The sequence below is a fragment of a genome, unplaced genomic scaffold, assembly GCF_019419815.1.
Source record: "Pyrus x bretschneideri cultivar Hongxiangsu unplaced genomic scaffold, Pyrus_bretschneideri_v1 Contig1, whole genome shotgun sequence".
Taxonomy (NCBI): Eukaryota; Viridiplantae; Streptophyta; class Magnoliopsida; order Rosales; family Rosaceae; genus Pyrus; species Pyrus x bretschneideri.
Genome location: NW_025999390.1, coordinates 6,602,107 through 6,628,667, shown reverse-complemented (window position 1 = coordinate 6,628,667; position 26,561 = coordinate 6,602,107). Strand labels below are relative to the sequence as shown.

The 26,561-nt window shown below is 34.5% G+C and overlaps 2 protein-coding genes and 1 long non-coding RNA gene across 24 annotated transcripts; 2 read left to right on the top strand and 1 right to left on the bottom strand.

Moving 5' to 3' along the window:
• Window positions 1-5,063: 5,063 nt before the first annotated feature.
• LOC103940089 lies at window positions 5,064-14,025 on the top strand. 21 transcript variants are annotated; one of them, XR_007257679.1, is made up of 14 exons: window positions 5,064-5,500; window positions 5,838-6,044; window positions 6,713-6,787; window positions 7,016-7,112; window positions 8,065-8,121; window positions 8,387-8,607; window positions 9,329-9,390; window positions 9,986-10,108; window positions 10,559-10,874; window positions 11,161-11,239; window positions 11,526-11,615; window positions 12,114-12,164; window positions 13,353-13,463; window positions 13,601-14,025. It is a non-coding gene; the product is annotated as an uncharacterized LOC103940089 (long non-coding RNA). The 21 variants fall into 21 exon arrangements; XR_007257677.1 differs by having other exon boundaries at window positions 13,596-14,025; XR_007257685.1 differs by lacking the exon at window positions 13,353-13,463 and adding an exon at window positions 7,916-7,972.
• A 3,365-nt stretch (window positions 14,026-17,390) lies between these two features.
• LOC103940086 lies at window positions 17,391-20,370 on the top strand. Of its 2 annotated transcripts, none has more exons than XM_048582402.1 (4): window positions 17,391-17,703; window positions 17,834-17,885; window positions 18,011-18,175; window positions 19,935-20,370. In XM_048582402.1, exons 1-3 carry the CDS (start codon window positions 17,436-17,438, stop codon window positions 18,159-18,161), a joined length of 471 nt encoding a protein of 156 aa, XP_048438359.1. In that variant the 5' UTR covers window positions 17,391-17,435; the 3' UTR covers window positions 18,162-18,175; window positions 19,935-20,370. The 2 variants fall into 2 exon arrangements, with proteins under 2 accessions (XP_048438359.1, XP_009348439.2); XM_009350164.3 differs by having other exon boundaries at window positions 17,395-17,703; window positions 20,055-20,370.
• LOC103940087 (potassium channel KAT3-like) lies at window positions 18,181-24,727 on the bottom strand. The gene is made up of 13 exons (XM_009350165.3): window positions 24,477-24,727; window positions 24,045-24,260; window positions 22,419-22,580; window positions 22,262-22,319; window positions 21,741-22,058; window positions 20,946-21,185; window positions 20,746-20,844; window positions 20,590-20,622; window positions 19,496-19,681; window positions 19,305-19,382; window positions 19,011-19,062; window positions 18,685-18,819; window positions 18,181-18,401 (listed from the first exon to the last, which is right to left on the bottom strand). The coding sequence occupies exons 1-13, from the start codon at window positions 24,656-24,658 to the stop codon at window positions 18,298-18,300; spliced, it is 1,863 nt and encodes a 620-aa protein (XP_009348440.1). The 5' UTR covers window positions 24,659-24,727; the 3' UTR covers window positions 18,181-18,297.
• Between the last annotated feature and the right edge of the window lie 1,834 nt (window positions 24,728-26,561).

The following is a 26,561-nucleotide window of genomic DNA, read 5'->3' as shown; positions in this document are numbered from 1 at the left end:
CAGGAAGTTCTCGTGTGAGTTCCTAAAAACAAAACCGTGAAGGTGTGCTGGGGGCCCAAAGCGGACAATATCGTGCTACGGTGGAGTGGAGCCCGGGATGTGACAGATTGTGTATTATTGAAGAATTATGTGTTTTATGTCATTCACAATTAAGTATTCTTTTTTTGTTTTATTTAAAAAAAAAACTTCCTTGTTCCGCCGAGGCTTCCTTGTTCCGCCGAGGTTATTCAAAAAGCGTAAGTTGATGATGTATAAGAAAATGGTTCGTCTCTCAATAACAAAATATTAATTTTAGCTAGTGACTTACCTTTACTGTGAAAGTGTGACTTAAAGGGTGTAACTAATTATTTTCTACCAAAAGCATAAAAGGGAAATTTCTTAAACACTACGTAATCCATCTAGTGATAGAAAACGATTTTCCACATTTTTTTTAACTTCTTATGTAGCTTTTTATATTTTTAATCATTCTAATTTGATAAATCAAACAAAATCAACAACTAAAAATAAACAATAATGTGTGTGAAGATAAACATTATGTGTGTAACATGCAAAATAAAAAGCACAATTTGAAAATAAAAGACATAAACAATCGTGAAAATTAAATTTAACGATTAAAATATGCGTAGCATTGAAACAACATTGTAAAAGAACTTGCTTAATACCTGTACAAGGTCTTTTGTTTTCAACTTTTCCTCGCCATGTTTATTTCATGTGCCAAATTTACATCGTTTAAAATTAAAATGAAGGTGGAGGTTTTACTTTTTGGTCGCTGGGGGACATGTGGGGTATAATATTACATGTACTGATAAAGTTACAGTAATTATTACGTGCATTTGGCCTTGTTTTTTCCCGTGGCCTTTGTAATCCATTAATTAATGTTAATCCAGCGTCGAATCAGTTTCTTCCTCGTTCTGTATTTGACTTGACTTTTTCAAGTACATTAATTTGACTGAAAAAAAAATTAAGATACGGAAGTACTTCCGTACCCTTGTTACTACTATACTAAATGCAGAAACACGAGTTTGCCATTTCTGTTGATTTTTGGTCGTTGGCTTGATGGATTCAAATATTCAATCTGTTTGGAAATTATAGAATTATATTTTCTATTCTTCTTTATTTTTATATATTTTTTATACATCATATTTCTTAAAATTTTATATCCCCGTAGACAAAAAAAATAATTCACTATTTAAAAGGCATTACATGAACATATTCATAAAGTATTTAATTTAAAAGAGTCAAGGGTCAAAACAAATAAGCGTACTTCAAACACATCGTTGAACGTTGAGTTGATTAGAAACTACAAAATCTCAATGATCAATAGAATCGTTAATACTTAAGAACTAGGAATAATGTAAGGTGATCCCACAAAACGTCCTCAAATACCCTTACACTTTTCATCAGGCTAGGTCAATGGTCATTAAACAAAATAATGACTCCATGCACTTTTGCTAAGTATAGGGTAATTTTCAGTTACTAACTTGAAGTATCGTGGTTTTCAAACATTCATTGATCAAAGTTTTTTTTATCTCGGTCTCATATCTAAAGTTATGTTTTTTCCTATATTCATAATTCTGTTAGGAATGAAACTATGATTAAAAAAACTTGATGTATGAAAGTTTAAAAATCACAATACTTCAGAGTAGTAAAGTGAGAATGATCCTTTAATATATGTTTTGCTTTTCCACCTTCATATATTTGAGTGTCTAAAAATTCTATGCTATGATTAAAGGTGATGACTTTATAAAATGTAACATGGAATGACAATTGCAGATGTGTTTTGTATTGAAGCCAAGCTTACAAGTGCTTTGGACAATGACATATTTTATAGGGTATTTTATTCAAAGGAGTTGGATTCTTATTTCGTAATCCAATAATGTCAAAGTGGTCATATGAGCACATTCTGGCTTCTATGAGAAGCATAACAAGATATACGGGACCACAACAAATGTAAGTACATATGCATGTTTAGGGTTTTGTGGAAAACCCCAAATTATTGTAAATTGCATTTATCACAACCCCATGAAAAGAATAAAATACGGTGGGCAAACGTATCCCAACCGTATGCCGACTCTTTGAATTGATCATGGATTGGGATCTGTGTAAAAATCATGCGGGACCCATCCAACTTAAGGAGCGCTATGAATGTCCGTTTCGCTCTACTGGTGGTCCTTTCAGCTGCTTCTTTTCCCCTTTTCCTTTTTTTAATTTTATCTTTATTTATTTTTTATTTTTATGTGGTGCCCGCTTAATTACCAACAATTCCAAATAAAATAATAATTAATTTACTATGTCAGTTAGGCTATTTCCATCCGAATATGGCTAAAGAGTTATAGAGTTAAAAATAACTAAAAATAACATGAAAATCGTCTCCAATCGACAGCTAGGTTAAAAGGCTTGTGGGCCTCACTGGGCCTAAACCCCCAAATCAGGCTAGCAGACTGACAATTTCCAACCAGCCAGCCCTCCAGCCCAACACTCTAGCTCAGCCCATTTGAGTGCCAACGGCTACTTGGTGTCAACATGACACCAGTTAATAATGGCCCACTAACGTCAGATTACCATTGAGATTTGAATTTTTTAAATTACAAATATACCCATGACAATCAATAAAAAAGAAATTTTACAAAAAAAAAAAAAATTGAACATAACAATTTACAATTTGTCCCCACTGACGACCCACCTCCCCTCCATCCGCACCACACATCCCACCTCCCACCGCGCACCACCATCTCCGCTCCTAGACCCCCCTGAGATCTTCCCCGCGCATCACCGTCGGTCCAGCAAAAGCCCAACACCCCTCCTCCGCCCCTTTCTGCACCCTCGCACGAACACCCCGACGCGGACCAGGGATATAGTTTGTCGTACAAGGTGTTTAACTTTCTCTTTCTAAGTTGTAACATAAAGGAAACAGCATGCGACTATGCAAGTGAAAAGGGTGGTAGACGGAGTCATCGGAACCACTTCTACTAGGAGTCTGGTTTCAGGCGAGAGCGAGGGGTTGGGTTGTCGGCGAGAGTGGGGTTTCCGATAGGGTGTGGTTGTGTGATTTGTTTTATTTCTTTTTTCTTTTTTTAAGTTGTTTGGTTTTGAGAGGGTAAATTTGTCAAATAATGTGTAAAAAATGCTTTGGTGAGGTGAACTTAACGTGTAACGTGTGTTAATAGGAAAGCTCTTATGCAAAACAACACCTTGAATTAACAGAAAAGAAAACATAATTTAATTAAAAAAATTCATAATTGTATGTATTTACAAGACCTTATATCCTGGAAGTTTCCTACTTACCCGAATAAAAAAAGAAAAGATTTTTTTTTATTTTAATATTTAAAAGGAGGTGGATTGTTTGTCATCTCATTTTCATACTCTCCCCATGCCGTCTCTCCTGTGATGTGTGGTTACGGTTAAGTTACGTTAACATTTTATATTAATTTTTTATAGAAATAATAAAATAAAAAATAATATAAAATATTAACGTGACTTAATTGTAATCACATAAAATTCAAAGTAGTAGAAATATTATTTTATTTAAATTATGATTATGCTTGCTACCTCCACAAGTTCCAAAAAATTCCTAGTGTAAGGAATAAACAAATAAAATGAGTTTAATAAACAAATTAAATGGTTGGAAATTACCGTTTCATTTTTGGTCCTCGGTATACGGTAAAGTCACGTGGACACAGTGTTGGCCTGTTGTTGGTATGTGCTCACTATTTCATGATTTGGTATCCAATGGTTCAAATTCAACAAAATCCAAATTAAGTACTAATTTAACTATCTAGTTGCTAAGAAATTTTTCATTATGAAGAGAGCATAAGTAGTACATCATGTGTTTTAATAGAAGTGGTGGGAAATTTTATTTTTTAAGTTATTAATTTTTTAGCACACATATCATAACATTTGTATAATGACACGTGATGTACCATCCCGGTGTACCGATCATATTGAAAAATCTCTTCTGATTGCTTCAATTAAGTATGCCAAGGGGGGCCACAAAGAGTTTTCATATCAAGCCAAGTGTCTTTGTTTTATTTTCTCAGTTATTGAAAACAATTTTATATTTGAAATTACAAGTTTGATTCTTCTTTTGTTGTTGCTCATCTAAAATAAAAAATGATAATAATAAAAACGTGTAATTAGAACGGTCAAAATTTTCAATACAACTATTTTATGAGGTCATTATCACACACTCGCAAAGAGGTGACATTTAAACGTGTAATTAAAGTATATTTTAATTTTATGTTACGTGATTAAAATGACAGAAAATGTTTTTGCAGTATTGCTAGAGGAAGGGAGACTCTCTACATGTGGGCCTAGATTTCACAGGTTTGCTGCACACAAGAGCTTCTTAAAAGAAGCCCAATTTGTTGTTTTGAACCTGAACATGCATCCAAAAAATTCATCATTGACGATCACAAACATTAATAATCAATATTGGGACATCAACAAACCAATAATTTCGATTTGATTCCTGCTTACGTACATTATTTATATTTGAGTCATTTTGGTTTTAGTCCTAATCAATCTAATTGTTAAACTGAAATCTTGTTTGTTTAAATATTTTGATCGAGATCTTTAGCCTCGTTTAAGAGATTTAACTCATGCATTTATACATTTAATGTCCCACAAATTATGAAATTTAAACAAATCAAATAATATTTTGAAAATATAATAAATACTTAAATCAATTTTAGGGCTATATTGTTCTTCACAAAAATTATACAAAAAATTAATGTACCCACATAATCATTAACAGATTTTAAAAAATAACTATTGATATATTTTAAAACATAAAATAATACATATAATTAGCATGGGTACATTTAGAAGATTAAGAATGGGTACAAATAAATTAAAAAATATGAGTACAAATACAAATAAAAGTTTTAAAAATATGGGCACAAAAAAGAATTAATATATGGATACAAATTACTTTAGTCTAAAGAAGCTGGCAAAATTGCACTGTAGAAATGAACAGTGTTTTGTAAGACATTTCAGTTTATTTACAAGACTACCATTGGCCCTCTCTGCCGTTAATCTTGATGCATACGTGTTGATGATCGTGGGAAGGAAGAACGATGGTAGAGGCGGTCTTTTTCGTTTCCTTCTCAAACCCTCCTTGCCTCTTCTGTCTCACAGACCCGACGAGAACAACACAGACGGTCTCGCGTCCATCCTATCCTCCTCTCACCGCCGTCTGCCTTCCCTCGCCTATGTCGTCTTACTCCATCGTTTGTGTCATGGAGGCCCATGCGTGGTTTTTTGGGTGGGGATTTCAGATTTCAAGGGGGAGAGAGGTTGTGCTTCGTTTCGATCGGATCGAGCCTCTATGATTCGATTGGATCGAGGTGATGGGGACAACGCAAGAGGTTGAGGGAAGCCGGCTCTAAGACTCTGCATCTCTCACTTTCTCATCTCTCAAACCATTTCTCTCTCTCCCATCTCTCTCACTGTCTCTGTCTCTTAGCTTTCTCGCTCACTTTATGTCCACTGAAATTTCAAGGTGATTTTCCAACCCTAAATTGATATATTCCATACCTTGATTTGATCTTAATTTATCTGGAATTGATCTGCATATGTGTAGTATAGATAATTTTATCTAATGTTATAGAATCCATGTAATATTAGGAAATTCTGAAGTTGCGATTCTACTGTCTCAGCTATATGTAAAGACTTGATTTTTAATGTTAATGCATCTGAAAATGGCGTGATGTGTGTCGTTAAGCGAGTTAAGCTGCATGATATTCAGTTATTGATGTCTGTTTGTATGTTGTTTGATTGGTCTTGAATTTTTTGTATCGTTGTTTATTGTTTTCTTTGCCCTGTTTGTTCATGAACAGAAAGATTCAGGTGGAAAACGGGTGAAATTAGCAGGATCCAGTAATGAAAATGGCAGTTTGAAGGCTGAAGTTGAAGAAAGTTCAGCTGCTGGTGACAACAAGCCAGCTGAAGAAAGCTCTAAACCTTCCGAGCCACCCAAGCAAGACTATATTCATGTCAGGGCAAGAAGGGTACAAGCTACATATAACCACAGTCTAGCCGAGAGAGTAATGCACTTTTGGTCCTTTAAAATTTTCAATATAAGAATCTAGAACATCAATTATGGTTGCATGTTCTTAGTCAAGCCCTGTAGTTCTTGATAAGGAATAGGTTTCTGTTTTATTCTTGGATTGCCAATTGAGGATATAGCTGCAATTCAAATTCAGACTGCTTTCCTTGCACATGTTGGTATGTATGTGTGCACTAAAATCTCCAAAATATAAATTTCCAGTTTCATTCTCTCCCTCAAGAACATTATTAGAAGAAATTAAAGATTATTTTTTGTTCTGAGTATGAGTGCTATTTGTGTTTCTTTCATTGCTAAGAAGTATGAGACATAATTCTACAAAACTTAATTGATGACCATATGAAAGCTATGAAAGAACTCTCCGAATAATTCTTTGAATCTGGTTCAGTTTTATCTTAGATATGCACACAATCATTATTTGTGAGATAATTAGTTGCAGGGCTGGCTTTTAGCTGTTTGTTTGTTGATAAATTACATATGGTTCTTAAGGAATTATATATGATTTGTGAGGTTTGAGGTCAACATCAATATCCATGGCCTGTCACGATCCCCCATTGTACCATATGGCCATACAATTTGGCAAAATTATGATTCATTCAACTACTTCTTTTTGTCTTTGTTTGATCTTTGTTTCACTGTGTTTTGCAGCTCATGGAATACTCTTCCCAAACTTAGGACACTTAATCACTAAGCGAGTGAACGACATAAGTTTCTAAATTACAGGTTAGTTATCCATTTTTGAAAATCCTGTTCAGAGTAGTTGATAGATGTTATGTTATTTGAAAGTTCATATTGTTGTCATTGTGTTGTGCTTGATGTGATTTGCTTAGCTTAATTATAAATTATGGGTGTTTGTTTCAGTTTTATTCATCTTAGCGCCATTCACTGTATTTAATCTGGTTTCATTCTTTAGACAGACTAACCATTTTTGCCATTTTGCTGTTTGTGCAGAGAGGAGATATCTTATTACAAGGAACTCTCTCCAACAGAACTCAGTCCAAAAGAACATTTGCTACTCTTAAAAGCATTATGTGGACTCCAAGCTCAAGTCAGTCCTTGATTTTCATGTATTTTTTATTTCTTTATGTCTAGGTGGTTTACATGGTTTTTAACCATGAAATCACCTAACTTTATGTTTGCAATTGTGTTGTTTCTAATTGTTGATATCAATTGAAACACTATCATTTAGGTTATTAGATTTTATGCTATAAGAGTATGCTAACATATTCATTTTAGTAACCACCACTTGCTTTGATACATTGTAAATGTTATTTCTGTGACAAGAAAATAACCTTATTTCCCGTTTAATAAAACTGTTTAGTAATTGGAAAAACTGTTTGTTTAATGTGTTCAACATGTTGTTATATTTTAATGTTGGAAACCATTGGCTGTGAATCTTTTGGAAGAAATTAGCCCCATGAAGTAATAAAACAAGGACATTTATGGAGGAATGAGATTGAATTGTTTGCTTTGCTCAAGAAATTATGTTTAGATTAATGGATGTTAGAGTGCATTTTGAAACGTAAGTAAGTTATGGATTCATTTTTGTAGCGAATCTCAAATAATCAGTGTGCGGAAAAATGATCTCTTAGTTTCAATTTAAATACATATGGAAAGTCAGAGATCTGTTGAGCATGTTGGAAATTCAGAGTAGTAGCACTTTTGCATGCTACACTACGACCTATAGCTCCTTTAATATTTTTGAACCAATGATATTACATTTGTTATATCTGTTTGGTTCCCTATTTCTATAGTTACAAATGTGATTAGTGTGCATTTGGTTGTGCTTGGTTGGGGTATAGGTTTAGTTGAAATAGTTTTGGTTTTTATTAGTGTTATTTTCCCTTCCAGCATTGCCCATTTCCACCCAAATTGAATCTCAAATTCTTCTACTTTCAAAGACGACATGTTCGGCCAACCGTGTATTTTCCATCACTTTTTTATTCAGAAATAATGTAAGCTGTTTGATTAATTGAATTTGTATTTTTTTTTTTTTGTAGATTTGACAAGATCATCAACAAGGAAAAACCGAATAAGGTGGTTTTGAAGACGATAAGGTGCTCCCTACTTTGTTTCTTCTCAGTGTCAATTTCCTATTCATTTTTTAATTGAGCTTTACCAATATTTACTTTTTTTTCCTTATAAAGTTTGGATTTTTGAGTAATGGGTTTTGTTAATTAATTTTAGGAGTTAATTCTTAATCAATAATAAGTGAATTGAGAGTGGAGAGCTGGCATGGTTGGGATTAATTCTTAATCAATAATAGGTGAGTTAATTCTTAATCAAACTAATCTCTAACCCATTCTTCATCTGTCGTACAAGGACTTGAAGAAGCAGCTGACGCTGATCTATCCCAGAGACGAAGGCAAATCTCTACTAAACAGCCCATATTGGCCGACGACAGAGATTTAGTATGCAAAGTCAGCGAAGCTGGTGAGGTTTCCAAAGACGTCACCAATTTCGTGAAGTTGCTGGAGAACAAATTGGAAAAGTTCAATGCTTTCTTTGTGGAGAAGGAGGAGTGGTACGTTAGTCGATGGAAGGTATAATTTCTTGATTTTCTTTAAAAAATTATCGAAGATTACAATTTGGATTCTAGAATTATGAGAATTTGTTTAGGAATTGAGAGAGATTGACTTGCTGCTTGCGAATTCGGAAAATTTATGGTTTTTGTATGATAATTTTGGTTTAGGATATCGAAAGATTGTGTCTTTGATGTATAATATTGAGTTTGGATGAAATTGATTAGATTTTGCCTTTTTTTTAGGCCATTGTATGTATTAAGTCTGTAATTAGGAACTGTTTTATATGATTTTCTGTATTCGTAATTGTTCAGCATAATAAACAATAGGGTTTTTTTTTGTTGTGCTGATTTTCATGTACTCTATTCATAATTGTTTATTTTGTAAGGGAAATGCGGGATATGATAGAGATGTAAGCAATTTCAAATCTTCATTTATCCCGTTTCCACTTTGTTCAATTCAATTTGATTTAGCATTATTTTCATTGCCTTTGAGGAAACCAAATTAAAAGTGCCTTTCGATCTTTGTATATCATGCTTATGTTCTCCTTTATTGGGAGACTGATTTACTGTTTTAAATTGGTTCAATTCTCTTATATTTGGCCTTTTTGTTGGTTCTGAACAAACGAAATGACATGTGGATATCTGTCTTCTATATCACGTTTATGTTGAAATGTCATACTTACCAAAACCACATGTTGAAATGTTGGACTGGTAAACATTTTTCGTTATTTTGTTTTTAGGACTTCGTTAACCTAGAAGTCAACCTGCTGATGCCAAAGCAGAAGAGAAGTGAAGATGTGAGGTAATTTTTTATGTTGACAATTAATTTATCGAGTTTTAGATGACGATCACAATTGATTTCCATATGTACTATTTCATGGTTTATAGATGTGGTTTGATTTTGATCGCTGGATGAAAAATCAAGCGTGTTTGTGACTTGGTTTTGTTTGTTTTAAAATATATGTTGCCGTGCCTGTTTATGTGGTTATGTCTGTTTCTTTTTAAATTTTCTATGTTTATCTTATTTGTAGAGTTAAATAGCTGATGAATCTTTATCAATGAAGCAGCTGGAATGCTTTTGTTGAATGTGAATGATCATTGTCTAGGGGAAACATTATAATACAAAGCTGTAACTTGAGTTTTGGAGTGAAACTCGAAAAAGCTTTAGTACTAAATATTATCGTGTATGAATGTCATTATAATCTATAGCTGTAACTTGAGGTTTCGGAGTGAAACTTGACAGAGCTTTAGTACTAGATACTATTGCGTATGAATGTGATACTGGATCTTACTATACACTGCAAATAAGTAATAAGAGATGGTGAGCCCGTTTTAAGTGTGATTTGTCTTCAGAAACTCAAATTTTGACTTTTTTGTATATATTGGTGGAAATGTAGAGATGGGTACTCTTTGCTGCTGTCCTTGCGATGAGGAATTTGAAGAATATGCGCTTCCGAGCAATCCATTATAATATTGCTTATTCCTGAGATACTTCTTCCAGCAGCTGTTCACTGGGTTAGGTATAAAAGCCATGATCAACTCAATACTTTGTCAGTTCTTCTGTTCATGAACTCTCCTAGGAAATTTACGTAGTTTTCTATTATCGGATACATTTGGTTATATCAATGTTTTAGATTTATTGTCTGAAAAGAAAGGGCAGTGGATCATAAATTGGCATTCAGTTGGAAACTGAGGAGCCTGATGCAACTAAACAAATCCGTCTACATTACTTCTAAAAATTTGTAATGTTAATGATGGGTACAAAGTAAACTGTTTGAAAGCATCTATCACTTTTAATTTTGGGCCAACATACTTGAATAGAAAGACATTAAAATTTATTTTTAAATGAAAATGTTCTTTCCAAAATGCTTAAGCTTTTATGAAAGTAATTCCAATAAGATCCATGGGTTTGATTGATTCACTTTATTTTTTATAATTCTTATTTTTTCGCATTTCTCATGTTCATGCAGTACAGTGCACCTGTCCAAGGGCTCGATGGATGACTACCTTCATTACCTATTCAAGGGACCACTTTGGCATCATCCAGAGTAGGCACATCGCTACAGAATAATCCCTTGAATGATGCTCAGTTATCATTTTCCAAGCCAACCCCCTTTGATGCTGATCAGAGATGCTCGCGTTTGCGACGTGATGGCTTGGTCTCTAGGTGTGAGAAGTCAATGACTTATTTGCAAGAAGATATGCAACAACTGAGAAGATGGAGTTCTGGCACCGAATACCTGGGTTTTGGGAAGAAATGGAGTGGGGATGACACTGAAGAATATTGTAAGTCATGCCTAATACATTAGCAACTTTAGTGACTGGTCTGAGCTCACCCTATATATAAGAAGACATTGAAATAATGATAAGAATATGGTAATTCACAAATGATTAGGATTGTGTAAAGGTTAGTTTAAAATGAAGTTTCTGTGATAGAATTAAAAGAACTATGCACGGTGGATTTTTATAGGTGTCATGAAATTTTTATACCAGTTTTATTTATTTATTTATTTTTATTTTTATTTTATGGGAATCAAGTATGGGTGGTTTTTTTGTTTTTGAAATTTGAAAGGGGAACATAAATTACAAGAAGAGGAAGACTGAGTGCCGATCATGGCCTTCTCTTCCTTCCTCATCCAAATCCGGACATGGTAATTACTCGATTCTCATTTCTCATTCATCTCCTTTTGTTTTTTTTTTTGTTTGGCTTTTGTGAAAGTGTTTGTGAAAATTAGGACATTTCAAATTATGGTTTTCATTTTAAATTTATCGATTATCAGATGGCATAGTTTGTGATATATTGTAATATGATTTGAGTGATTATTATTAATTTAAATTTTTCATGATCAGAGAGATGATGAATATGCGAAATGCTTTTGGATAAATGAAAGCTAGGGATTAATGGATTTTTCTATAATTGTCTTTGTAATGTTTCAGTTGTGTGGCATTAGAGTCATTCCTCAATAGGAGCGTGTTATTTTGGTCTGTTAACAAAGGAAGCAAGTTGCTCTGTACTAAAGGGGGATGGTGAGTCGAAATTCTTGGCCCTATTTTAAGGTTATGAGAAAAATCATAATAAAAATTAACATGGCAATCATAGATGTAATCCTCATTTTATCAATGCTTAAATATATCCAGTTGAACATGATCAGTTTCACAATCATCTCAATAGTAGCCGCATCATAACAATTCCTTCCTATAAGGAACTTTCATGTCAACTGATAGTTTATTCAGAAGTTTCCCTTATTTTAACACTTACAATATTTATGATCCATTTGACATTCCCGCAACAACGCATGGGCTAAATGTGTTGCATATCAATTGTTCCTGCTATATGGCTCAACACTACACAAAAATCTTACCTTAAATGTCTCAAGGTCACTTCAATTATTTACCCTACTCAACTTAAATTTAGTTCCCTTTTTTTCTCAAACTGTTATATGTTGTTTGATCCTTTATTGAATAGTTGTTAGAAATGGTGATTAAAACGTGACTCATATTTTTTGCAATTTTTTTGTTATGTAGAAATATGCGGCGCATGATTGGCGAGAATTCTTCTTCATTGTGAACGTTCAGGTAAATCATGTCTTTCAATATTTTTCTACTATTCTTTGCATTGTTCTTTCTTGGGTTTTGTGTGAGATATATTGGAATGGGGGTGGTTAAATGCTTTTCTACGTTGCTGATAAAAGAATTTTGGGTAACATGGCAGTTTAGGGGATAGCTATAGCCCTTGACGGATTTCAAATTAAGACAATATTTTAGTTTAAACTTTCAGTAATGCAAGGCAGAGGCAAATTTTGATTTTTGCCTTCCCTTTTCTCGCCTGCCGTGGGGTGGGGGTCTCGGAGATGCATGTAACAGAGACACCACTTTTTTATAATCTTTGGAAGTATTTAGTGGTTGGCTAACGATCCTATTAGCGTATCCATTGGAGGTTGTTTGGATTCATATTTCTACCTTTTTTTTTAAAAATATGCCTAGAAATCATAAAAATGCTTCTGAAGAATGATAAGTAACGATTTGCAAAATTTTATTGTAATGTTTTTTCAATGGTGTCAAAGAGCTAAAATTGAAAGATGGGTTCTTTTTAGTTCTGTTTTGGATTGCTCCTGATTGAAAAAGGATGAACATTCTTTGTTATTTTCTCATCCATTTCATTATCTATTTCTATAAAATCTCAATACTCATGAATATTGTCATCAAGGCAGATAGCATGAAAATGTTAATGCATTTTCCTCTGCCAGTTTATCAATTTGAATTCCACTTTATTTGCGGTTTGTAATTGAAATATGTACTGCGAAATTCATTACTTTTGAGTAGTTATGAAAGGTTATATATTTTATGCGTGTTTATAAACTTATGACATGCAATTAGTTTCTTTTTGGTTGGGTTCAAATATATTGATTGTGGTTGATCCGATTAATAGATTCTTTATTTGGTTGATCCGATTTAATCCTCCTTTTGTTTTAGTTTCGTGTTTGCACATGGCATATATTGCTTTGCTTGCTGGTTATTCAATGTGCCATCAAATTTGAGTATCTTTATGCGGAAATGATTCATATCTGTTGCAGATTATAGCAGCACTTCGTTTTGCTTTGTAAACAAACTATATACTTTGTCTTAGGTTAAGTATAATGTTTAATGATTGAATTTGTAAGACGGTTTAGCAATTTTTTCAGAAACTTACTATTCTTGCCAGAGCTCAAGTATTATGTATTCTACTTTTCTACTTTCCGTTTTCTGTGTTTTTCTTCCATGTAGTGGGCTGATTACTTGAAACTATGATATTGATGACACAGTACGATCTACAAATGAATGTTTCTTATAGCTATCCATATATAGCAAGCAAAGTTTGACTTCACTGGTTCTTAGGTACTACATCTTTTTAGTTGCTTTGTGTGGAAACTATTCATATGAATGGATTTTGATCTGTTTAAAAATATCTTTAGTGATGATTTTGAGTATAATGTGTTTTCCTAATACTGTTTCTCTCCCTCTTTGTAGTACAGTTGTGCAGAAGACATCTCCATTAACCGATAACAGATGAAATCGTTTGCTGTCGAGGTTCCCGTGCAGAAGAGCGAAAATGCTACAATTGGAGGATAGATAACAGCTCAAGACACATGGTATGAGGGTGCATGTAAACTGTACATATGCATATGGAAAAAGTAAAAAGTTAAGGCAGGTTAGCTGTAGCTTCTCCTTCTCGCCACAACAGAAAATACTTTTGAATTGCATTAAGCTGTTAATAAATTAAGCTCAAGCTATATTTTACTTATCAAGAATGGGTAAACTGTTTTAAATAGGAAAATTAAGTGCTTATATCGGGTAAACTGTTAATTTTACGAAGTTTTCTGGTAAATTAGGTATATAGTTTAATTCGAAGAGCTCTGTTGACCTTTACTTTTGTTAAATTATACAGTTTAATTGCGTCCCCTTTGTCCAATCCCTATATATCTGCTCAACTCTTGGGTCAATTATTTGTTAGTAGGAATGTTTAATTGCTTGATCAATGATGTCGATTCAATTTGAAGAAGAAATAGGACTTTTGTTCACTAGGGATTGAGACTCACATGAGTAAGATGTCCCAATTGTTCATTGATTCTTAGGTGCTGTGTCTTTTTAGTTGCTTTGTGTGGAAACTATTCATGCCTGTTGCGACAAATTTATTCAAGCCCCGCAGCAACGCGCGGGCATATTTTCTCGTTAAAACTGAAAAGAAAATTGGTACAAAATAAAAAAAGGGTTGCAAATTGAAAATGGGTACAAACTAAAAATAAAAATATATAATAAAAAAATTTAGCCATAAATATAAATATACCAAATGTAACGTTTTTAACACTAAATGAATATATTTAGAAATAAAAAATATTTTATTATTGAAATAATTAATGACGTTTATTTAAATGGAAAACTAACAAAAAGTCTAAAAAAAACTGTAATTTTTAATGAAAAATGACAAATAAAGGTGCAGTGAATAATACTAGGAAAAAGTAAAAATGTGGTTTTCGTTAAAAGTGAAAAGTACCATGAGTGTTTCGTTAAAACTCCCTTATTGAAAATTTTAACGAAAGGCTATTGGTACTTAACGGTAAACGCTTTGAGTAGATACGTCACGTGGACACAGTGTTGGCCTATTGTTGGTATGTGCTCACTATTTCATAATTTGGTATCCAATTATTCAAATTCAATAAAATCCAAATTAAGTACTAATTTAACTATCTAGTTGCTTCAATTAATGCATCAGGATCCTCTCTTGATCTTTATATGGGGATCCTCATGACCGACAAGTGTGGGCCATTGGATGAAAATTCAACGGCTACAAACAGGGGGTTCCTTTAAAGTTATAATAATTATAGCCGTTGGATTTTCATCCAACGGCCCACACTTGTTGGTCATGAGGATCCCCATACAAAGATCAGGAGAGGATCCTGATCCTCAATTAAGTATGCCAAGGGGGGCCCACAAAGAGTGTGCATATCAAGCCAAGTGTCTTTGTTTTATTTTCTCAGTGATTGAAAACAATTTTGTATCAGAAATTACGAGTCAGATTCTTCTCTCACTATCGCTCATCTAAAATAAAAAGTGACAAGAATAGAAACGCGTAATTGGAACGGTCAAAATTTTCAATACATCTATTTTATGAGGTCATTATCAAAGAGGGGACATTTAAACGTGTAATTAAAGTATATTTTAATCTTACGTTACGTGATTGAAATGACCGAAGATGTTTTTGCAGTATTTTGCTAGAGGAAGGGAGACTTTCTACATGTGGGCCTAGATTTCACGGTTTTGCTGCACACAAGAACTTCTCAAAAGAGGCCCAATTTGTTGTTTTGAACCTGAACGTGTATCCAAAAAAGTCATCATTAACGATCACAAACGTTAATAATCAATATTGGGACATCAGCAAACCAATAATTTCGATTTGATTCCGGCTTACGTACATTATTTATATTCGGGTCATTTTGGCTCCAGTTTTTAATCAACTTAATTGTTATATTGAAACCTGTTTGTTTAAATATTTTGATCGAGATCTTTAGCCTCATTTAAGAGATTTAACTCATGTATTTATGCATTTGATGTCCCACAAATTATGAAATTTAAACAAATCAAATAATATTTTGAAAATATAATAAATACTTAAATCAATTTTAGGGTAATATTTTTCTTCACAAAAATTATAGTGAAAAAATAATGCACCCACATAATTATTAACAGATTTTAAAAAATAACTATTGATGTCACATCCCAACCCTCAGCTCCAGTGATATTGTCCGCTTTGGCATTCTCTGCCCGCAGACAGAGCTACCGCACGGTTTTGTTCCTGCGGACCGGTACTCAGCCGTAGCCAGCGCCTGCCCTCCCCTCAGGGAGTCCGCAAAAGGCCTCACTGAAACTTAAGGTTGGCAATGGATATATAAGGCCCAAAGACCACGCCCTCACGGGCGATGTGGGATACTACAATCCACCCCCCTTAGGGAGCCCGACGTCCTCGTCGGCACACCACGACCGTGAGTCTGGCTCTGATACCAAATTGTCACATCCCAACCCTCAGCTCCAGTGATATTGTCCGCTTTGGCATTCTCTGCCCGCAGACAGAGCTACCGCACGGTTTTGTTCCTGCGGACCGGTACTCAGCCGTAGCCAGCGCCTGCCCTCCCCTCAGGGAGTCCGCAAAAGGCCTCACTGAAACTTAAGGTTGGCAATGGATATATAAGGCCCAAAGACCACGCCCTCACGGGCGATGTGGGATACTACAATTGATATATTTTAAAACGTAAAATAATACATATAATTAAAAATGGGTACAAATAAATTAAAAAATATGGGTACAAATACAAATAAAAGTTTAAAAAATACAGGCATAAAAAAGAATTAATGTATGGGTACAAATTATAACTGTAAAGAAAATTGGTACAAAATAAAAAAAGGATTGCAAATTGAAAATGGGTACAAACTAAAAATAAAAATATATGATAAAAAATTTAGCCGTAAATATAAATATACCAAATATAACGTTTCTAACACTAAATGAATATATTTAGAAATAAAAAAAATATTTTTTTATTGAAATAATTAATGACGTTTATTTAAAAGGAAAACTAACGAAAAGTCCAATAAAACTTTAGTTTTAATGAAAAAGGGCAAATAAAAGTGCAGTGAATGATACCAGGAAAATGTAAAAATGTTGGTTTTCGTTAAAACTCCCTTATTTAAATCTAAGGACCTTGATCAAAAATTGTAAATGAATAAGGTTTTAATCAATGAAGTATGAAAAATAGGGATGAGAACCTAATTTTTCCTTTATATTTTCTATTGATTTTTTTAGTCTGAGACTCTGAAGTGTAACAAATCTTCAAAAGCGCCTGGAAAGGTTAAAAAATATTTTAGCCCACTTTTGACCACAATCAAATCACACGAGTCATCCCAAAACTTTCAACCAGAAAATAATTCGTATTTTCCTAGCTATATGCCTCAAACCCAAAATAAAAAAAAAAACAAACTTACTTAGGCTTATATGGTCTCCAGTCCAACCCAAAATCAGAAACTAAACGTTGATGATGATCAGAGAATACTTAAATGCCTATGTGAGTCTTATCGGCCTTTGGAACGGTGGACTACCGTTCATGCCTTTCCACATCATGTTAGCTTTACGTTGGTACTCATATGAAAGATTATGTTTGAATTGATCATTGGAGAAGATTTACCCATATTTAATACCATCTTTGCTCTTGTTTAGTTAAAAAATCATTTGTTTATGCAAGTTGTATGGGTTGAAGATTGTAATTTTATCAAAACATAAGGAGAGAAACTAAAATTTAATAAGGTCAGCAATACACTATGAAATTCATGAAAATTCTTTTGTATAAATACACCTTTAAAAATTTAAAACTAGTTTACTCGTTGTTTTCAGTTTCCCTCCTTTTTCGGAGTACTTGGCAATTAGCGCACCAAACACAACATTCCTTCCATTTCAGCTGCTGCTTTTGCCAAAAGCTCAAAATTACAAGCACACGCCACACTCCAATGGCGGCTTCACCATCTCAGTCGGACCTTCAGCTCCAATTCCAATCGGAGACCGAGTCTCCGATGTCATCCATCGTCTACGGTCAGCTCAATTCTCTCTCGCGCAATTCAATGTCACTTTCATTTGTGATTCGATTCCACGAATTCTTCTGTTCTAATTCGAGTCCTGAATTCCAAGAAAAAACTGTTTAAGTTTATATTAAATCGCGCAGTGATTTCACAGCAAGTCCAGGGCGAGATGGAGAACATGTTTGAGATGATGAGGTAAGTTTCTATTTTTTTTTTTTTTTTCAGTTTTCTATTTAACTTTGATTTGATTTCGATTTCAAGGAACTGTTTCCTGGAATTTATTCTTCTGAAGTTTCAATGACGATCTGGTTTTTCGATAGCGAGATTGATGAGAACTCTGCCGGAATTTCGGAGGAGATCGAGAAGTGCAAGGAATCTGCTACCGAGAAGAAGAAAGGCTTAGAGGAGGTCAGAGAGCAAGTTGAAAAAGCTGCTTACGCCGTCTTGGAGTTGCTCAACAACCGAGCATAGAATGCACAGACGCTGTAAGTTCTTGAATCCTCATATTTTCCACGAATTACATTATAAAAATTCGTTTAGAAGATGGCCGAAACCGATTGATTAGTCGTCATTCGTCCGTTCATTCCTTCATACATAGTGTCTGTGTTTAAAAGATAAACAAGCGATCGTTATCTCTTAATGCGTTTAGCTCTTCGACCTGTGAGCCGTCTGCCATCACAACTGTGCTTCCTCTTTTTCCCAACTTTTTCTCTGCATTCACAGTAAAATAGTTAGTACGTTGCAATAATTTGTCAACTTGTAACGAAAGTGTGAGCGAGGTCGAAAATTTGTGTTCTATTTGGTATGAAACTGATTGGTAAATCAGTTAGTATTACTGAGAAGATTGTGATATTCTATATTGTTGGCCATATGTTGAATCATGAACTCTCCGGCCTTCTGTGGCGGATTTTAGTTCTCACCATTTGTATTAGCCACTTGCTAGCTCCGACCATTTTATAGTTTTCGGAGGTATGTGTCTCAAGTAGGGGGGTACCTGCTAATTTCAGAAGCTCTTCCATTGACTCGGGCAAATGAATGAGTTTTCCGTTCGTGTCACCTTCATCTGGACGATGTCCGTGAATTATGACTCTCATAGTAATTGGCCCTGGAGTGGAAGTTTCGCTTGTTTCTGTAAAATGACAGTAAAATTTTAAACTAAGATGACAAATATCCTGAAACTTTTAATGCATAGAATTAGTATGTAACGCTGTGTCCACTTTAACCTAAAATTCCACATTAGAACATTTTTAGTGTCCGGCTCTAGCCAACAAATTTCAATTTATGCTTCACAATTTTCATTCAACTAAGGGACGACTTTACCTTCCATGTTCGCTTCTCCTTGGTAATTCGCTGGTTCATTTGGTTGTATATGCTGCAAAGAAAATGAAAGTATCATCATTAAAAAAAGAAACCACTCAGTGTTGGCTTTCCTTAATGCAGTTGTGAAGTTGTTCTAAGTAGAATGTCTGGCAAAAATTCCGAACTCCTAGTAGTCTTTTACATTGGTGTGAATTCACAATGCTTTCTTCGATAAACAATAGAAGCTAATGAAAAGCTGGATAAGTAGACTCAGATTTACGGTCAAGTTATTCTGTTTGAAATGGAGATGTGTACCTCTATATTCAGGTCATCGAGCAATTCTGTTAGAAATGGTATTTCTTCTCGCACCTCTTGTTTCAAGTCTTTCAAGTACTGTAAAGGAAAGACTCGGCATAAACAACTGACTATGCATGATAGGGTTATTTATATACCTTCAAAGAACGAAACGAGAGTAATGGAGAGAGGAAGGAGATAGGTGTTGTTACCTCAATGAAGTTTTTGATTATTATCTTGCTGTCTTCATTCTGTGACTGTACGATTTGCTTGAATGATTGATGGCTGATCCGAATAACCTGAGAAAGCTTTTTCGTTCTCACCGTAAAAGGTTGGGGGATGTTGAAAAATACCCCAATCTCTCCTACCAAGTCTGCAGATCCTAGTTTTGACAAAAACTGAAAATACAAGCAAGTTTAATCAGAACAACATAATAAGAAAAGCTTCTCAGTGTCAACAAACATTGCTGTAATAGCTTGTTTCTGTGTTAGAATTCCCAGGGTTGATTCATAGGTCATCAGTTAGCTGGTTAACATGTTAGAGATCTCCCGCTTCACGTTACTTTTTCTTTCCGTTAAAGCTAGGGGAGGAGAGGGCATATGTACTTCTTGGTTTCTCTTACCATATTTATTCTTTGTATTCATTTTTCAGACTGTGTCTGCTTAATTGAAGAGGACGTCCGAGATGAGCCATTTCTCACGAGTACAATATCCTTTCCGGGCTACGGTTTAAAGTTGAATTTTTATGATCTTTGTTCATCTGCCTCTGCAGGTTGTTGGAAGCTTAAAGGACATAACTCAATGTGAGAAAGCTACGGGTGTCTTCCTTGAGGTTGGATGGATCAGTTTCGGTATAAAGAGATGCACGGTAGGATCCGTTAGCAGTTCATTCTATACACAAGCTTGTGGCATCTGACTATTGGTTTTCCTTAATTTGCTTCTTGGCTTGAACATCCTACAATGCCAATAGGTGCACTGTTTTGTTTTCCTTAGTTCGTTCATAGCCGTCATCTTGCATTGCATGTTTTACTATGTTCGATAATTTCTTGACTCTCGAGCCTTTCATGTTTATCAGCCCTTCATGATTACTTGATGTGTAGAACTTCATAGTTAAAATAGCGCATACGAACACACTACACTCTCTAAAAAAAACCTTGGCAGATGCTCTCCTGTATGGAAGACGCAACTTACATCTCACCGTTCATCACTGGGGAACCTAGAGAGAGTACATTGCATTTTCCATAGAGAAGAGGTTCTGAAACCCGAAACAATCTATGGAATGCTCACAATGAAGTGCTCAAAGGTACCTGTTCTGTGCCGTTCTTGTACTTCAGCACATCCTGCATTTCAAATACGCGATGCAATTAGTTTATGTTTCTACTATATCTTATGTAGGATTGATATTGTGAGAGAGAGAGAGAGAGAGAGAGAGAGAGAGAGAGAGAGAGAGTGTGTGTGTGTACCAATGCTCCATTTACTAGAATGTAGAAATCTGTTGGGATTTCGTTTTGTAAGATTATGTCAACTTTTGGGGGAAAGTATTCTGCTTTCATCTCTGAAATCTGCAAACAACAACGTTCTTTGATGAATTTATACAACGACGAGATCATATTATGAATCTTGCATTTAGAGGGAAGAGAGAGAGAGTAGGCAATAGCTATACCAATTGGACAGTTAGGTGTTCAGAGACTCCCTTGAACAGGTAGGTTTTCTCGACGGTTTTTCGGAAAAGATGGTGGGAAATGCTGGATCTGATTGCCTTGGGTAGGTCTTCAAGCACTTCTTCTTGCTGCAACTCTGCAGTCTTGAACTTGAGCTGCATGTGAGCCAGCATTTGCTCTTTCAAGCCTTCTGGAAGTCTGTTTTTGCTTGCATATCTGAATATCTCATTGATGGCATCCCTCTGTTTATAAATCACATTCAACAAAAAAAGTCACTTCAAATTAGTCTAGTATATAAGTAATCGACCATTGCGTCGTGTTTTATCAATGATTTTCGTACACCATTTTTCTCACGCCCTCCACGATGATAAATAAGAATGTGTAGAAAGGGGAAAATGTGTATAAATGATTTCCCGAATTCAAATGCTAAGGTCAATTATCTACATATAGGTGATTTTTATGGTTTTGGCTTTTGAAGTGGGTTCTACATGCATCAGAGATGCTTGATTAATACGGAAGTTATTTTTTTATAAGACAACATGTTTATGGTGCAAGACTGTGATTAGGTATTACATATTCATTAGGCATTCATGCAACAATCAGCTCGATTAATGACCAAACAACTCAAATTCATAGTCTAGTAATATGATTATGTCGTTGAAAAGTTGACAAGGGAATATTTTTTTTTAGTTATTTTAAGAACCGTTTAATAACTATTTCGTTTTTATTTTTATTTTTATTTTTTTTAACTGAAAACAAAATCGTTGTCAAATGCAAAAGAGGAGAAAATCATATACCATGAATAAAGTTCGAACAGCGCTATGGACGACGAGATTGGTCATGTTTCCAACCAAGTAAGCAAAGAGGCCAATGTTGAAAAGCATATAGAAGATGCTAAAAATCTTCTCCCCAAAGTTAACCGCATGCAAGTCGCCATATCCAACGGTGGTGAGAGTGACAGTGGCCCAGTAGATGGAATACGTGTAACACAACCAGATGCTTCTGTGCTCGAAGTCGTTGATCTGGCTTCCAATCCATGTATCATTTGCTTGTTTGTGATGGGTTGCCATCCAGAAGTAGAAGCAACCTGATGAGTGCACTGCAAACAGTGTGACCTGTGCTCCAAAACCCCACCGTAAAAACATAGGTTGATTAGTACTAGATATTGTTACGAGTTGTGTTGTTAGACTGTGAATCGGGATCTATAATACGGCAAAATATGTATGAAACAACATAAATATGCAGTCAACATAATATGCCGGATATGGGAATGTAACAAGTAAAATAAAAGCTCAAAGAGAGGAAACTAGATTCTTACACAAATTAGTTTGACGTATCGAACCCAAAAGTAGCTAAAGCGTGTGTCTTTCTCTAGCCTGCATGTGAATTAAACACTAGTCCTTTATTAGGATCTTAATTACATGTTAACTTTATGTGTAATTAGTGATTTTGTATGTAGTTAGAAGTTAAAATACCTTTTGAAGAGTTCACTAACACGTCTGAGACGCCATAGACGAAGCATATTGATGAAGCCAAAGACTTGCTGATGGTGCATATTGCCAGTAAAAATTCTATATATCACATTAAATGGTAGAGTTGACGCTACGTCCAGTGGAAAATATATTCTTGTAACATACCTATAATTGCCAACAAAATAAAAATAGATAATTTCAATTGGTATCAAGATTAATCATCATTCTTAACTTGATTCTTTTTGTAATTATCTTTGGTGGTGGTTAACTTTGACAATCAGTACGAATGTTTTTGTATAGAACTCGTTGTATGTACGATAAGTCACAATCTTGTAATACAAAACAAGGAACAAATTCAAGTGGTGCGGGTAGATAAATTGATAAGAACAGATTTGACCATGCTAGTGCGATCAGAAATAAGAAATGATTTCCATACAATAATGTGTTTTTTCATGCACTTTTATTTGTTTCCGTCTTCTAGTTCTCTTTTGATTTTTCATTTTAAAGAAAAGAAAATATGATATAAAAAACACATCTTAAAAAGGACCTTATATGGCCTACTGTTGTAAAATTGTGAGGATGAATGAATGTCCACAGTAAGATAGACTTGGGAATAGTAAAGGAATAGTAGTTGTGTGATGCTTTCAAAAAGTGTTGTCATTTTGTTTGTTTGGTTGTCACGAATTTTGCTCTATATAAAGAGCACTCCGTGTGATCACAATACACATTGCAAAAGAAAAGAACTAAAATCAATAATATTAGTATCCCTCCCTTCCTCTTTTTACTTGCAATCCTTTTGTGTTATAGTTACGAAACTAAACAGTGTGATATTTCGCACCCGCTTCGCTCCTGTTCCTAGCAAAGGTTATCTTTCTAACTTTTGCTTATTTATAACACCTACATGGTATGGTAGGAAATAGGCTAGGACAATTTTGACTTAGTGAAAAAAGCCATGGCAAAAATCGTCCTTCGGATTTGTGTGGGACTCCCTTGCTCATGTGACCACATGCTAACCGTATCTTAGCACGGGTTTATGTGATCATTTGTTATTGTAGATTCATAATCTATCATATTCAATTATGCTCATCTCACATTTTGACACCTACTCCAACTAGCTCACCAAACAAGCCTTACATCCTTTTGGATCACGGATTGTTAGATTATTGTAATAATGTTTAATTGATCCTCTTTCTCGACCGACTTAGAACCTTGTTTATTCACAAACTATAAAAAATTATCACATCAATTGGCATTTAAATTTGATTTAATAAGTTGGTGTTTCTAGCTATTCATCATCCATAACACATCCCGTAGGATCAAAAAGATTTTTGAAATTTTCTTTCAAATCTCTCATCAACTGAAAAAATCTAATATTATATGACAATACTAATGAGGATTTTTCATAATTAATCTGTTTCCTATTAAATCCAAATTAATTATATGTGGTGCTACACCTATTTTTATTTTTCACTCATCTTTTTCTCAAGTTTTGATTTTTTGATAGAATAAATTGAAAGAGAAGTAAACGACATAAATATTTTTTTTTAGTATTTAATTTGTGACACCATAAATCACTCCTAAAAAGGGGCGGGAGTAGGGGAGTGAATCCAGGAGAGAGAAGAATATTACCTCAAAGCGATTTTCTTGTGATCAAGTACTAAGAGGTAGGTTGACTTGTCCAAGTAAGCTACAAAGAAAGTTAGGATGATATCAACGGCGAAGAATGCATCCACAACCAAATCGACGGGCAGGAGCGACCCAGTCGCCACCTTTTTGAAGGCCAGTTCGAACGGCGACGCCCATGCTGAGAATATCACCAACACCACCAAGAACGCCTGCCACCACCTTCATCACATTTCAATGTCATACACAGCCATTAATCACACTAACATAGGTCATGGATACGGAAATACGTTATTAGACTATGAATCAGAACGAATATTTTGTACTCATGATTTATTGCGTTAGCATGTAACGTTGCTAGATTGTAAATCAAAAGAAATACATAATATGTTACGCTGTCTGATAAGAGAATATACGAGTGAGATCATTATATTTTACCTGTATCTTCTATCATAGGGAGCAATAACAAACTTCTTGAGCTGCAAGTGGGCTTCATCGACGACAGTTCCAAAAGCCGGTAAGATGCTGCTTGAAACCGAGGCCAAATTCCTAATCTCGCCGCTCGAGCGCCTCCGGAACAGCAAGGGCAGCGGCGAGGCTGTTGCCGACCATGACGACATTGTCAAGTAACAAGAGAGAGAGGGAGAGAGACAAAAGGAGGGTATTGCCCCTTGTTTATACAAAGTCTATGGGTCTTATTAGAATATATAATCTAGGTAAGCGTGAGGACTAAGTAAATATATAATAAGGGGAAGAGAGGTGATAGGGAGCTTTCAAACAGGAAGAGAATCTTCTTCGGATTCACTTGTGGGCATCTTAGGAATTCTCACATTATAATCGTTCATCGTATATCGTACGGTTAGTTTTCATCAGGTATTATTTTGTTTAATTTTAAATAAAAAAAGTTAAATAATTTATGACCGTACGATGCATGATGAATAACTAATATGTGAGGATTCCTAAAATCCCCACAATTTGGATCCATATAGAATCCAAATCCTTTCAAACAATCTTATATAATTAATCACAATAATTCATAGAGATGACATAAATGATAATTTTTTTTTTTGTCTCGTTTGAGAAATTATTTGTATCACATCCGTAGCTTAAAGTCAAATCTACCCAAAAAAGTCAAATCATTCCAAAACAAGCATAAAACTAAATCTTTTTAAACGTTTTATCTTCTTATTATTTTCCTAATTAGCACCAGCTTTATAAATTCCCTTATCGTAGAGTGGAATGGTATTTTATTAAGTAGAAGACGTTTTAAGTGGTATAATTTAAAGAGGAGACTCGAACTTGAAATTCTCAGTAAGAATAAGGGCTGGTTTGGTATTGCTGTGCTTCGAAAAAAAACTGCTTCTGCTGTGCTGTGAGAATAAGCAGCTGTGAAAGAAAGCAGAGTGTTTGGTAAACTTTTTTGTAAAAGTGCTTTTGAAAAAAAAAAAAAGCAGTATTAGAGTGTTTGGTAAACTTTTATGTAAAACAGATGTGAAAAAAAACCGGTTTTTCAAAGCTAGGTTTTGCAGCTTCTTGTTTTCGGCTTTTTTTCATCCAAAACTGTGAAAAAAAGCTGAAGCTGAGTGTTTACCAAACACAAAAATAGCTCCCAGCTTTTTTTTATAGCAGCTTTTTTCAGAATCACCTCAGTACCAAACCAGGTCTAAGAAGAACGCGCATATTATGAAGAGTCTTCAAACCAACATCAACACTCTCCAATATTATTAGCATACAAAACTGTCGTGGAGTACGTTATGCTCATCCGATAACAAAGGCGGGTCATGCTCAAGAAGAACACCTTGTCAATATATTGGACAATTTTATGTGTATTAATGCTAGACGAGAGGGCAATAATGGGCGTATTTATAAGGTTTTAAAATGACTGGAAGCGATTTTAGAAAAAAAATATTTTTGAGTTTCAAAAGTACTTGAAGTGCTTTCTACAAGAGCATAAATTATATGTTTCTTGTATAGTTCACTTTTAAGTGATTTTTCAGAATTTACTTATATTTTAACTAAGAATTGGTTTTAAAAATATTCTCACTAAAAACATGTTTAGTTGTTTAAAAAAAAAAACTTCCAAACGAGTCATGTGAATGCAAATTTCCGTCATCTTCTTATTTGATGAAAATACACCTGCAAAATAATATCACCTTCAATTAAAGCTAAAAACCTTATGCGTCCAAGATGACTTAGCATTCTAGTGGGATAATAAGGGTATTTATAGGAGAGTAGCTGACCCTGTTGATGAAGAATAGGCCGACCATATATGATGTAATTGGATGAATAATTACAAGATAATATGTGAAACGAGAAGATAGTAAAAATCTGCATCCACAAGTCCAACATAGTGACATACGCCGGTTCCCATCTGAATCCGTGAATCGCAACGTGGTGATGATATATATAAAACTATTTTTAATCTTTGAAATAATGGATAATATAAAATTATGGGGTTTTTTTTTTCTTTTTCTTTTCAACGGATGGGCGTGGATGGCATGCATGTGGCCAAATTCCAACATA

What these genes read in the sequence shown, in the direction of transcription:
- LOC103940086 (XM_048582402.1), top strand. Translation starts at nt 17,436, where the DNA reads ATGAAATTCATGAAAATTCTTTTGTATAAATACACCTTTAAAAATTTA. An exon ending in GATGTCATCCATCGTCTACG is followed by an intron (nt 17,704 to 17,833) that starts GTCAGCTCAATT and finishes TAAATCGCGCAG; the next exon opens with TGATTTCACAGCAAGTCCAG. An exon ending in AACATGTTTGAGATGATGAG is followed by an intron (nt 17,886 to 18,010) that starts GTAAGTTTCTAT and finishes GTTTTTCGATAG; the next exon opens with CGAGATTGATGAGAACTCTG.
- LOC103940087 (XM_009350165.3), bottom strand. Translation starts at nt 24,658, where the DNA reads ATGTCGTCATGGTCGGCAACAGCCTCGCCGCTGCCCTTGCTGTTCCGG. An exon ending in AACACCTAACTGTCCAATTG is followed by an intron (nt 20,845 to 20,945) that starts GTATAGCTATTG and finishes TGTTGTTTGCAG; the next exon opens with ATTTCAGAGATGAAAGCAGA. An exon ending in TCGATGACCTGAATATAGAG is followed by an intron (nt 19,063 to 19,304) that starts GTACACATCTCC and finishes TTTTCTTTGCAG; the next exon opens with CATATACAACCAAATGAACC.